Source organism: Bison bison, unplaced genomic scaffold (assembly GCF_000754665.1).
Source record: "Bison bison bison isolate TAMUID 2011002044 unplaced genomic scaffold, Bison_UMD1.0 scf7180017864487, whole genome shotgun sequence".
Lineage (NCBI taxonomy): Eukaryota > Metazoa > Chordata > Mammalia > Artiodactyla > Bovidae > Bison > Bison bison.
This window is the reverse complement of record NW_011495047.1, coordinates 4,949,905-4,963,611: the sequence shown is the minus strand read 5'-3', so window position 1 is coordinate 4,963,611 and position 13,707 is coordinate 4,949,905. Positions and strand designations below refer to the sequence as shown.

At 39.8% G+C, this 13,707-nt stretch overlaps 1 protein-coding gene across 2 annotated transcripts in view; it reads left to right on the top strand.

Moving 5' to 3' along the window:
- SLC25A27 (solute carrier family 25, member 27) overlaps positions 1–8,574 on the top strand; it is a 27,100-nt gene extending 18,526 nt beyond the window's left edge. Inside the window, exon 9 of one of the 2 annotated variants that reach the window (XM_010863071.1) lies at positions 4,088–8,574. In XM_010863071.1, the coding sequence (XP_010861373.1) occupies positions 4,088–4,144 (57 nt within the window). In that variant the 3' untranslated portion in view covers positions 4,145–8,574. Of the gene's footprint in view, positions 1–3,835 lie in introns of both variants that reach the window. The other variant, XM_010863070.1, reaches the window with a different exon arrangement.
- The last annotated feature ends 5,133 nt before the right edge of the window (positions 8,575–13,707 follow it).

Below are 13,707 nucleotides of genomic sequence, written 5' to 3'. Positions count from 1 at the left end.
GGAGAAGGCAATGGCACCCCACTCCAGTACTCTTGCCTGGAAAATCCCATGGGCGGAGGAGCCTGGTAGGCTGCAGTCCATGAGGTCGCAAAGAGTCGGATACGACTGAGCGACTTCACTTTCACTTTTCAGTTTCATGCATTGGAGAAGGAAATGGCAAACCACTCCAGTGTTCTTGCCTGGAGAATCCCAGGGATTGGGGAGCCTGGTGGGCTGCCATCTATGGGGTCGCACAGAATTGGACACGACTGAAGCGACTTAGCAGCAGCAGCAGCAGCAGCAGGACATTTAAGAAGAGATATCTAGATGACTAGCTTCATATATTGGCCTGGATCTTAGAATCATGAGGATGGCACATTAGACCTGAGCACCATCTACACACAGATAATATCTGAAGCGCTGGGGATAAATGACATCACCAAGGGTAGTAGGTATCTATCTATTAACATGAAACTAACAGCCAAAGCCCTTGGCATTATCTGATACAAAAGCACACCTAAGCTGTAAAAGATTATTTTCATTGTTTTGATTATACTTTGAAGTTATCTCAAATCTATGGATATTTAATGGAAAGGAAGATTTTGACTTGGCCTGCATAAACCAGGTCCTATTATAAGTGCTGGTAACACCAAGGAATATGATGCATATGTTTTTGCTCTCAAGGAGTGTACAATGTGATAGGAGAAGATAGACATGTAAGTAGTTAAAATTACAGAGATTATAAAGCTAAGATTATGAAGTCACTTGCTATATGGCCAGTGCTGTGCTAATCATATTCATGGCTTAACTCATTGAGTTCTCCCAATAATCTATTTGGAACATTACTATCATATATTTCATTTATAGAGGAGAAAATTAAAGTGACGTGTCTAAATAACTTGGCCAGGCTAAGTGGTTATTAACTACTGGCATCAGGGCCTCAAACCTGGGCAGTCTGGCTTCAGAGGACACAGATTACTAAAGAGGTTGCCAGTGCTGTGAACAAAACATGAAAACACATATAGTGGAGAAAAATGGCTTGAACTCTTTGAGAAGTCCCAAAAGGCCTCCCAGAGGTGATCCCTGATCCGAGCTTTGAAGGATCAGTAGGTGTTTGTCAAGAAAAGCATGAGGAAGCAACATAAGCAAGTCACGGGTGACCCCAAAATGTCTGGTGAACTGCAGAAAATTCTGTGTGGCTAGACTGTAGGTCCTCAGAGGGCAGACGATGGAAGAGTACATAGAAGAGCATTTAGGCACCAGGCTGCGAAGGACCTGGGGGGCCAATTCAGTAGTTGAGGTGAAACTGCAGTAGCAAGCACCTGTTTGAACCCAGGAGCCATGTGCTAATACTTGCTTGGGGACAAGTCTACTGTGGCAGCAATGTCGAAGCTATTGTGAAAGTTAGCATGCAAGAAGGGAAGTTTGGGCGGTGGTCTAGCCAGGAGATGATGGTAGAAATGGAGAGAAGGTGAATTTCAAGAACATTTGTGTTCGACTCCACAGGATGTAGTAACTGATCAGACAGAGAAAGGGAAGGAGGGAGAGAAGGGAAATGAGACTTTGATATTTCTGGTGGGGAAGACCATGAGGATGGGTGAGACCAGGGATGAAAAACGAAACCAAGAGGTGATGGAGAAGAGCCCAGTATAAAGGAGCACTGAGACCACTTGATCTGACCCATTGTCTTTGTAACAGGAGACTCAGGAAGTATAAATGACCTCAGAATGGATACCTAATATATGACAAGCTTTGTGCTAAGCTCTTTACACACGTAATTTTTTAAGTCTTACAAGAACCTAACGTTACGGGTAGTGTGATCCTCATTTTTCAGATGAGAAAAACACAGCTCAAAGTATAAGAAACTCGCTCAAGTTCATGTAGCAAGTACATGGCCAAGCTAGGAATCCACTGCAGATTTGTTCAACTCTAACTAAACCCATGGTCCTAACTAGGATGGTATACTGAGTATCTCAAAGTCCTGCAGCTCATTATGGAAGTTTTAAAACAGAGACAGGGCGTGGTGATGAAGAGAGGTTACCGGAGACAGACTGGCTAACCACCCGAGATCACCAGGGTGGCGTGGCTTTGTTGATTTGCCACAGGACCTGAGCGTAGAAGCCTGTTGACTCATGAGCACTTCCAAGTAAATAGGCCTTTGCACATACAACTGCCCTTCAGCCAAACTCACTGAAATCGATGACCAGAGGACATTGGCTCATCCACACTGAGAAATAATTCTGGCCAGTGATCTCAATGCTGAAGTCCTCTGGATAGCTAAATTCAAACTATAAGGGAGCCAAGTCATAATCAGAAGGTTGCCTGCTGAACACAGAATACTACTACCAGGAAGAGCTTATCTGTAAACTTAATATTGAAAAAGGTCAACCCAAGAGTCCCTGTGTGTTCAACCCCACAGTAAAAGCATGGAGGAAAAAAAGTTTTTTCCAGCAGTTATGATAACATGGCGTCATATACACTTGGATTCTTCTCAATGGTACAACTATGCCAGTGAGGAAAAAACAAGTAAAAGAAGGTACTGGCCATATGCCCTTCTGCAGAGGCTCAGTATATCCAGTCTATATCCTGTACATGCTATTTGGCTCTCCCTCTTTAACTCCTCTTCAAAACCCAGCGAAACCTAATCCCAGTTCCTTACACTAGCTAAGGATAGCGTGCCCTTGCTTTGCTTAATCCCTGATTAATATTTATTTCCTTCGCGTATAGTTTGGTTGCTCTGAGGAAGAAGTCTGATAACCAGAGCCATCAGGAATGACTGCCTAGTCCATTCTTAACTGAGACCTCTGCTTCCAGATCCAATTGCAGTCATATCCTTGGCTCACTTCATTTTTATTGTCACAAGACTGTGTTGTCACAGCTTCTTTGTCTGTGTCTTCATACACTTAATTGACCAAAGATGTATTCTCCTAAATCCACTAACGAATCCTCAGTCTACTAGTATAACTTGCTCAACATTTCTAAACACATATGACATAAATGTTGCTTTATAAACACTCTAAGCAAATACATTTTACATTCTCATTGCTTAAGTTTATTTCTCTATACTCTAGTGTGATTAGGGTTTCTCTCTGATCAATATTACCTGTAACTTAGGAACCAAACCAGATAAGAACTGGATCCAAGACATACTTCCTCTGATGATTACTTCCATTGTTTCCTCTGTGATCTCCATCTGTGTCTTTAGCATTTTTATCTTCTGTTCTTGATTAACCCTCATCCCCTTATAATTCCTTTTGGCACAGTGACACCTTCATAGCCAGTTCTTTCTGAGGTGAAAGCCCTTTTCTCCACTTCATGTGCATTTTTATATTCATTATGTGATATACCAGGTGTTGGTTTTATGATCAAACTCTCAAAGGATAATCTTTCATCTCTACTTTCAAGTTCTTCAGGGCTTCCTTGTCATGCTCCATACATTACACAAACTACATGTAGAAGAAAAGAGCCCAGCCTAGAATTCAGGCATGCTGAGTCCTAGCCTTTTATCCAGTAATGGTCAGTAAAAGGAACCCTGGAATGGAAGTCGGAAGCCCAAGGTCCAACTCCACCATGCTGGCAGGCATCTGATTGCTAAGCCTTAGTGCCCTCATCTGTAAAACAGGGGTATCAATACCTTTCCTTTCCATTATAAATTGTTTGGAGACATCTGTGACAAAAAAGACCTGAAAATGCTTTGTAAATGATAAGGTGCTCTAGATAGGTGAAATGCCAAAATATTTGTTTTCAGCCTAAGTGGATTCAAAATGAGTTCATCATTCAAAGATGTGTATGCATATGTGTAGAAGATTTATAATTGCTTTGAAATATGCACTAACTTCTTTGGTTAATCTTTCAGACCCCTTGGTCACTGGTGTTCTGGCTTACTTATGAAAAAATCAGAGAGATGAGTGGAGTCAGTCCATTTTAAGCCCTTAAAGATACAGTGTTCAGTATCACTGAAATGCGGGCATCTGCAACACACACCCCCTATTATTTCTACCTCTTTAGGAAGACACCTTACTCCACAGAGACTGTGATTTATAGGGGGCAGCACTTTATTTTTACCTGGAAACCCAAGTTCTCTTTGACTCCTCTTTTTGTTCACAAGCAATCTGATTGGATCACACAAGACCACCCAATGAGACCCCAGCACAGCGTTTTCTAAGGAAGGATCAAATCCTGACCACTTAACTTGAGCGAGAAGATTCAAGTTTGGGATGCTATGCTGTAGAGCCTGCTTAGAGGAGAAAGTGCCAGAAAGGAGACAGCATCTCAGACCTGAAGTGGACAGTAGGAATGTGGAAAAATACATCCATACATAGGGACCAAGGAATATACTTAATGTGTTGTGTCAGTATTTACAACTGAAATCTGATAATTTACTTTTGTGTTGTCATTAAAGTGCATATTCTATAAACTAAAGGGAGGTGAATGAATAAACATTTTGAGTTTCCCTAGTGTTGAAGGAGGTTGATGTACCTTTTCTTGCCAGGAGAGTGAAAAAAAAAAGTTTGGATCTCAAGGATAGAAGCCTCCTTCTCTCAGTGCCCTGTGATCTGTGTTCATTGGTTAGGTCTCTACCACATAGGCTAAGGACTTCCTGACAGTCAGAGAGACCACATCTGAATGAAAACAGACAAGAATGTCTGCTTTGTGATATATCCCATTCCAGCCTGAATTTGTCGCTAGCTCTCAAGAATCTCAATATATGAAAAACGGGGCTTATCTGATTAAAGCTCAGGTGGACAGGTCCTTTTAATAAAGAAACATCTGGTATCATCAGTCTCTCAGTGGCATTTAAAAGCAAAGGTAACATGAAGTCAGCCGACATACAGCCTCTCTTAATCCCCCCTTCCCTAACACTAAGGGAGGGAGAACTCGGAAATCACACAAAGCTGTCTCTAGCCTGAATCTTATTCAGTCTGACAAAGCTTCCTGCCTAAAAAGAGATCGTATAAACTGCCTGTGGTACACAATTATGTCTCCAGTCACTGAATCATATCCCTTTTCTTACATTCACCTCTGAACCACCTGTTTCCCCAGCCTCAGACACTGGGCATTTCTGGATGGATAGCTACAGTTATGGGAAAAGGCTGTAACTGTCAAATAGGAGAACTCCAACAAAAGCTCAGACGCAAGAGAGACACTGGCGCTGACCAAACAGGATGTATCTTGGGTATGGATGACGTTGAATGGAAAAAAGTTTGTAAGTGCTCTGTGGTTGCCCTAATGTGTAATCACTGCCATTTAAGAGGGAGAGTATACTTTAAAATATATTTTAGTGTGATGTCCTAATATGTAGTGGCTTATTTTTTTAATAGAATTTACAGAACGTGGAGTTTAATCTCTTAAAATCTTTAGGCAGTCTACTTTTCCATTGTATTTGTCAACCTGTATGAACTGAGTTGTTAAATATACTTAAAATAATAATATGTACTTAAGTTCTCAAATTATCTGTATTGGAACCACTTTAGGAAACTGTTTTTTGTGTGTATTTTATAATTTTGTAAACCCAGTAAATATTAGATCAAAATAATTATATGCAAACTGGACCATGGAAAATTTTATTTAACTTTATTCGTTGAGGGGCTCGAGGTGAAAACATTGCTTACATAGTGAGACTATTCCTTGATGTCTGGATTGGAATAATTGGATTTTTTTTTTTAAACCTGAAATGACTCCTTGGGATGGTCTGGTTTAACTGTCTCATTTTCTATGTTGGGAGACTGAGGCCTGGAGAAGTAGAGTTGTTCATGCTCACAATTTATTCAGTAGCAGAATCAGGATAAAAATACAGATCTTCTAATTGCGTGCTGCAATTCATGAGGTCACAAAGAGTCGGACACGACTGAGTGACTGAACTGAATTATTGTTACCACTGACAGTTATTATACACTAATTAGGTACTGAGTAAATGTCTCATGTCATTTTTGCAACATCCCAGTCCAGGATTATTGAATCTTCCAAGAATAGGTTTTTCTTTATGGCATTTATTTTTGTCATAGACATTTGAAATGAATTTGAATTGCCTTTGGCATACATTCTAGAATGGAGTCTAAAATGTGAGTCTAAAACACTTCAGCTAAAACATGAAGACCCCCGAGAATCTGACCAAATCCTGTAGATAACACATATATCCTAGCACAGTCATACTTTTCCAGTGAAACCATTTTCATTAATGTGTCTTGGATCTTTGCTTTATTTTACCAACTTGAAAACATCTTGTTCCTCTCCAGAATAACCCACAGTAAATAAAAAGAAATAACTTCAGACTTTTGTGTCCACACTGAAAGACTTAACATTTCAGTCTCACTTTCTTGTAACATAACTGTGCTTGGTGTTTATATTCAGCTCAGTATCAATAATACTTAACCTCTAAGTTTCCTTTGCTTAGCTTCCACTTTTTTCCCTTTCCAAATGATTTTTTTCTCATTGAAAAAATATACATGTTCTTGTTTTTAATTATATACAGTTCTTTGTTCTTTATAAGTGAATTAGCATATATCTAAATAGAGAACATTTCTTAAATTTGCTTTCAGGGAGGAATAATATATCTTCATCAAGTGCTCCAAATCCTATTTTAATTATAAGCCACTAGTGGTAGGGCTAGTAACATTTATTTGCCATTAGGTACTCAACAAAATTTACAGATGGTATGAATCAATTAATTTTGTCTTCATTATTTGAAGATCTGTGGCTATCAAAAGACTAGTCTGAAATTCCTTTCATTTTGCCAAGAAAAAAGGAAGGAAACAAACTCAAGGACGTTTTAAATGAGAAACTGATTTTCTGTCATCTTTATATTTTTAAGCATAACCACTTATGTACAATTGAAATAGTTATTCATGTCTTTTTCTGTTTAATGAAAACAGATACCCTCAGGACCTCCATTGGAAAAATCTTTCATTTAACACTCGTTGGTTAAAAAAATCTTTCTTTTAATACTTCGTGGTCACTTGAGGGTGAAAATATTTGATGCTCTTCTCCCCAGTTAAACCAGAACTCTTTTAAAAATGATTTCCCCAAAATATATATTATTGAATGCCAGGAAATGTGGAGAAAAGGCTGAACTTGGATTCTCAAGACCTTTATCCTATTGGGTTGGTCAAAAAAGTTCATTTGGGTTTCTCCCTAACGTGGTGTGGAAAAGCCCAAATGAACTTTTTGGCCAACCCAACATTTGAGATTCTACTTCTGACAAAGTAGTATAATCAAGTCCCTTCATTTCTCTTGATGGTCCATTTCTTTCTAAGATGAATTGGTTGAACTCTTGAATCTTGCACATATACTTGAAGAGGGTAATTATATTAATGTCATGTTAAAAAAAAAGATTCTTTAAAATTATTGGGATTTTCTTTTTCCTGGATTTATTTAATTTCTCATGTTTTAAGATGAAGAAAGTTTTATTCAGGACTTACAGCAGAGTACAAGCTTTTTATGTGGCTGGAACTCCTTCACCAAGCAGCAGACACATCTTCCTTCAGGCAACAGTGGGCATGTCATCCCACCTTCTTACATTCAGTTACTCCTTCACACACACACACAAGAAAAATTAAAATCTTTCACAGTGTATCCAAGCCCCTCTCAACCTGGCTTCAACCCATTTTTCTAACATTTGCATTTCACTGCACACCCACACTCTACCTCCTCACAAATGCATCGCCCCTGAAGATGTTCTTCATTTGGCAGCTTCCTAGGCAATGTTCATTTTGTGCTCTTTGCCTAACATTCTTCCCCACCACTACTACCCATTCGTCTTCACTTTCACTGGTGAAGTCCTACTTTAACATCTAGAATGATCTCTGAAGACCTGAAGACCTTCAACACCTCTGTTCCCATGGCTTCCCCTCCTGCGGATGTCTGTCTGTCTGCATGGACGTGTTGGCTTTCCCTCGATGAATGAACTCTTGCAAGCAAGGACCATCTCTGTTTCTCTTTAAAACTTCAAAGAGAGTTGAAGTCAATTAGAAGGAATCTGTTGAATTCAGAGATTGGGTGGGGGTGGGTAGAGAGAAAAAAACATGTACACGTGTAAGTCATATGTTGTATTCTTCCTACCTTAAGGATAATTATATCAGGTCAGTAACACTGGATTTCATGAAATTCCTTACCATATGCAGTGCTTAACTGCATTTTCAAAAGATCATGTGTCTTTAAACAGGTAATTTTAAAGAAGTAGTCATCCGTTTAATAGCTATCCTACAAAAATCTAGAACTTGATAGTTTTAAATAATACAAAATATTTGGTTGGATGATGAGCAATGAATAAATATGTGATATGTTTATATTATTCTTCCTTTTAGAGTGTGTATGAAAATTCTGTCACTATTTGTATGTACATTTTACCCATTCAAGTGTTTTATTATTTCTGAATTCTAAGGAGTATGTGATTATTTTTCTCTCCCCATACTTTACCCCTAGCGGGCTGCTGTGATTGTCAACAGCAGCAGGATCCACTTTGAAGGTTTGATAAAAGCAGATGAAGAGGCTTAAAGATGTCTGTTTGCTGAAAATATCTGGTAACAAACAGGAATATATGTGAGTAAATATAGTGCATCATTCTGATTTTTAAAATAAATGCTTTAAAACGCCTAATGGGTTGTCAAGGGCTTTGTTTTGTCCTCGTGTGATTTCATCCCGGTGCATCTTTGAATTTAAAATGATAACACATTTAGAGACAATTTTTAAAGCTTTATCTTTACTTTTCAGAATTAAAACAGAAAGTAGCTTAATTTAGAATGTCAGATTTGAAATGTTTATATTAGCAAAAAGAACACTTATACCTTGTTGCTTAAAACTCAACATTCAGAAAACTAAGATCATGGCATCTGGTCCCATCACTTCTTGACAGTCTTTATTTTCTTGGGCTCCAAAAATCACTGCAGATGGTGACTGCACCCATGAAATTAAAAGACACTTGCTCCTTGGAAGAAAAGCTATGACAAACCTAGACAGCGTATTAAAAAGGAGAGACATTACTTTGCCAATAAAGGTCCATCTAGTCAAAGCTATAGTTTTTTCAGTAGTCATGTATGGATGTGAGAGTTGGACCATAAAGAGCTGAGCACTGAAGAACTGATGCTTTTAAACTGTGGTGTTGGAGAAGACTCTTGAGAGTCCCTTGGACTGCAAGAGATCCAACCAGCCCATCCTAAAGGAAATCAGTCCTAAATATTCATTGGAAGGACTGATGCTGAAGCTGAAGCTCCAATACTTTGGCCACCTGATGTGAAGAACTGACTCATTGGAAAAGACCCTGATGCTGGGAAAGACTGAAGGTGGGAGGAGAAGAAGACGACACAGTGAGACAGTTGGATGGCATCACTGACTCAAACATGAGTTTGAGCAAGTGTCAGGAGTTGGTGATGGACAGGAAAGCCTGGCATGCTGCAGTCCGTCAGGTCACAAAGAGTCAGACACAACTGAGCGACTGAACTGATCAGTATTGACTGTTTCTTTCCTGTCACATCTTTAAATTTTTGTTCTTCAGTGTTCTGTTCCTGGCCTTCTCTCTCTCGGAGGACCTGTACATTTCTGTGACTTCATCTACTACACTTGGACTGGTAATTCCTAAACACTAGAGTAATTGGCACTCAGTAGACCGTTGTTCGGAGAAGGCAATGGCACTCCACTCCGGTACTCTTGCCTGGAAAATCCCATGGACGGAGGAGCCTGGTAGGCTTCAGTCCATGGGGTCGCTAAGAGTCGGAAATGACTGAGCGACTTAACCTTCACTTTTCACTTTCATGCATTGGAGAAGGAAATGGCAACCCACTCCAGTGTTCTTGCCTGGAGAATCCCAAGGACAGAGGAGCCTGGTGGGCTGCCATCTATGGGGTTGCACAGAGTCGGACACGACTGAAGTGACTTAGCAGACAGTTGTTATTCTTTAGTCGCTTGGTTGTGTCTGACTCTTTGTGGCCCCATGAACTGCAGCACGCCAGGCTTCTCTGTCCTTCACTATCTCCCAGCATAGAAGTTACCTTTATCTGTGTTCCTTGGTCCTTACTCATTCCTCCAGCTTTACTTATTTTTTCTGAACGTCTCCCTTTATATCTCTACCAGGATGGCCCATAGTCCTTGTGAGCTCAAAATTCACAATAATTAAATCAGTATTTTTTGTTCCAATCCTTTCTCCCTGCCCTTTACAATCTACTCTTCTTCAAGAGTCTCTGTTGCACTACACACCTTGTACTACAACCAGGAAACCTTCAGGACATCCTTGACTTCTCATTTGTTTACCTCCTGTCCAAAATAACTTAAATACTGTCCAAAACACATAAGATACTGCCCAAAATACTTAAATCCATTTATAAAAAGGAAACTACAGACCAATTTCTCTTATATACATAGACACGAAAATATCCATGAGCACCACTTTATACCCATTAGGATGGCAATTTATAAAAAACAAACCACTAAGAGTTGATAAAGATGTGGAGAAACTGGAACCCTTGTGCATTGCTAGAGAAAATAGAAAATGATGCAAGTGCTATACAAAATCATGTGGGGTTGCCTCAAAAATTAAACACAGAATTATCATCAGATCAGATCAGATCAGTCACTCAGTCATGTCCGACTCTTTGCGACCCCATGAATCGCAGCACACCAGGCCTCCCTGTCCATCACCAACTCCCGGAGTTCACTCAGACTCATGTCCATTGAGTCAGTGATGCCATCCAGCCATCTCATCCTCTGTCATCCCCTTCTCCTCCTGCCCCCAATCCCTCCCAGCATCAGAGTCTTTTCCAATGAGTCAACTCTTTGCATGAGGTGGACAAAGTACTGGAGTTTCAGCTTTAGCATCATTCCTTCCAAAGAAATCCCAGGGCTGATCTCCTTCAGAATGGACTGGTTGGATCTCCTTGCAGGTTAAGGGACTCTCAAGAGTCTTCTCCAACACCACAGTTCAAAAGCATCAATTCTTTGGCGCTCAGCCTTCTTCACAGTCCAACTCTCACATCCATACATGACCACTGGAAAAACCATAGCCTTTACTAGATAAACCTTTGTTGGCAAAGTAATGTCTCTGCTTTTGAATATGCTATCTAGGTTGGTCATAACTTTCCTCCCAAGGAGTAAGCGTCTTTTAATTTCATGGCTGCAGTCACCATCTGCAGTGATTTTGGAGCCCAGAAAAATAAAGTCTGACACTGTTTCCACTGTTTCCCCATCTGTTTCCCATGAAGTGATGGGACCGGATGCCATGATCTTCGTTTTCTGAATGTTGAGCTTTAAGCCAACTTTTTCACTCAACAATTCCACTTCTAGGTATAACTCACAGATTGAGAGCAGGGACTTGAACAAATATTTATATACCAGTGTTCACAGTAGCATTTTCACATAACCAAAAGGTGGAAACAATCTAAATGTCCACTGACAGATGAATGAATGGATAAACAAAATGCGGTATGTACATACAATGAGATATTAATCAGCTTTAAAATAAGGAAATTTTGAGACATCTTATGACATGGATAAATCTTGAAACTGAATGAAATAAGCCAGACACAAATGGGCATATAGTATATGATTCTACTTGTATGCGATACCTAGAGTAATCAAATTCATAGAAACAAATTGTAGATTAGTGGTTTCTAGAGCTGGAATGAGGGAGAATCAGAAGTCAGTATTTAATTAGCACAGTGTTTCAGTCTGGAATGATGAAAAGCTCTGGAGATGGACAGAGGTGACTGCTGCACAACAATGTGAATATAATTAATGTCAATGTACACTTACAAATGATTAAAATGTAAGTTTTGTATTATGGATATTTTACTGCAACAGAAAAAAAACCCATCTGAAAAAAGTTTTAAAATGAATATAGGGGTGAAAGATACTATCAGATTCAATGCAGCATTATAAAAAGGATACTACATCAGCCCCACGTGGGATTTATCCCAAGAATACAAGGTTGGTTCAACATTCAAAAATCAATAAATATAATTCAACTTACAATTTATATCAATAGAATGTGAACCTTTCATGATAAGAGCTCTCAACAATCTAGGAGCAGAATGAACTTCCTCAACTTGATGAAAAGGATCTAAGTGAAACCTACAGCTAATATCACACTGGTAAAAAAGAGAGGCTTTCTCCCTAAATCAGGAATAAGAAAAAATATCAATTCTCACCATGTCTAGTCAAAACTGTACTGGATATCTTAGTTATTATAATAAGGTAAGAGAAAGAGAGAAAGAGTATAAAAATTAGGGAGATAAAACTGCATTTATTATATAGCCATATAATTGTGTAGAATTGTGCACATTCCCAAGAAATCTGTATATAAAAAAAAGCTACTAGAATAAGTGAGTTTTTGAAAATCACAAGATATAAGGTCAATATATGTGCATGCATGTGTGTGCTCCATCAGTCGTGTCTGACTCTGTGACCCCATGGACTGTAGCTTGCCAGGTTCCTTTGTCCATGGAATTTTCCAGACAAGAATGCTGGAATGGGTGGCCATTTCCTCTTCCAGGGTATCTTCCTGACCCAGGGATCAAACTTGAATCTCCTACATTGGCAGGTGGATTCTTTACCTGGGAGTCACAAAACTATAAATATAGTGCTATTTACTAACAGTGAAAAATTGGAAGCTAAATTTTTTTTTGTCAATATCATTTACAATAACATAAAAAAAATGTAAAACTTAGGTATAAATCTAACAGATTACATGCAAGACTTGTTCACTGAAAATTATAAAACAGTGCTGAGACAAAGTAAAGAATACTTCAATTAACAGAGAAAGAAACCATGTCCATGGACCGGAAAACTCAATATTGCTCAGATGTAATTTCTCATACTGATCACTGTCTTCAATGCAATCCTAATAAAAAAAATCTCAAGATTATTTTCCCCCAGAAATGACAAGTGTATTCCATTGATTTAGCCAAAAAGTGTGTTACAGCTTTTCTGTAATATATGGAAAAACCTGAATGAATTTTTTGGCCAACCTAATCAAATACATTGGAAAAAGCAAAGACCTTAGATAGCCAAAACCATTTTGAAGAAAAAGAATAAAGTTGAAAGGGTAGCACTACCTAATTTCAAAGCTGCAAAAAATGTCCAGGAAATTTCCATTCACTTTTCACCCAGTCCTACCCAAATCTTGAACAACTGTAGTACACAATCAAAACCAGCAAAATGACATTGGAATAACCCACAAATTCAGATTTTTACCAGTTTTACAAGTGTGTATGGATGTCTGGTTCTACAGTAGCTCCGTGCGTAAATGGAGACCAAACGCCTGCAAAGTGGGCAGACAAAACAGCAAAGAAATACACGGGGTAATCGTGGGGAAAGAAGCATTTAACAATCTATGTAGCCCTCATCATAACTCTATCCAGGTGATCCAACAAGTTCATAAACGAGATTATCAGCGACAGGCTCCGCGGCTACGTCGTTGAGAGCGCACAGCCAATGTCCGCCCCGGGGACGCCAGCGCCACCGCACGGTCCGCTCCGGGTCTCTGAGAGTTCTGGCCCAACGCCCCGAACGTACCATTCGCGCCTCCCTTTCTCCTTCGCGGTTCTTCAATGGCTCGCACCGTGCAGGGCTCGCCGGGCTCCGTCTGTCTCGGTCAGATGGCCCAGAAGGAGGTCCCTGCGTGGTCTGGGCCTCGCCAGGCCCCGGACCGGGCCGAAGCAACTCGAAGGGGCTCGGAGCAGCGACGGGCATCTGGGCTCCCCGAGGCCCCTTCTGCACCCCGAGCCTGCGTCCCCGCCGCCC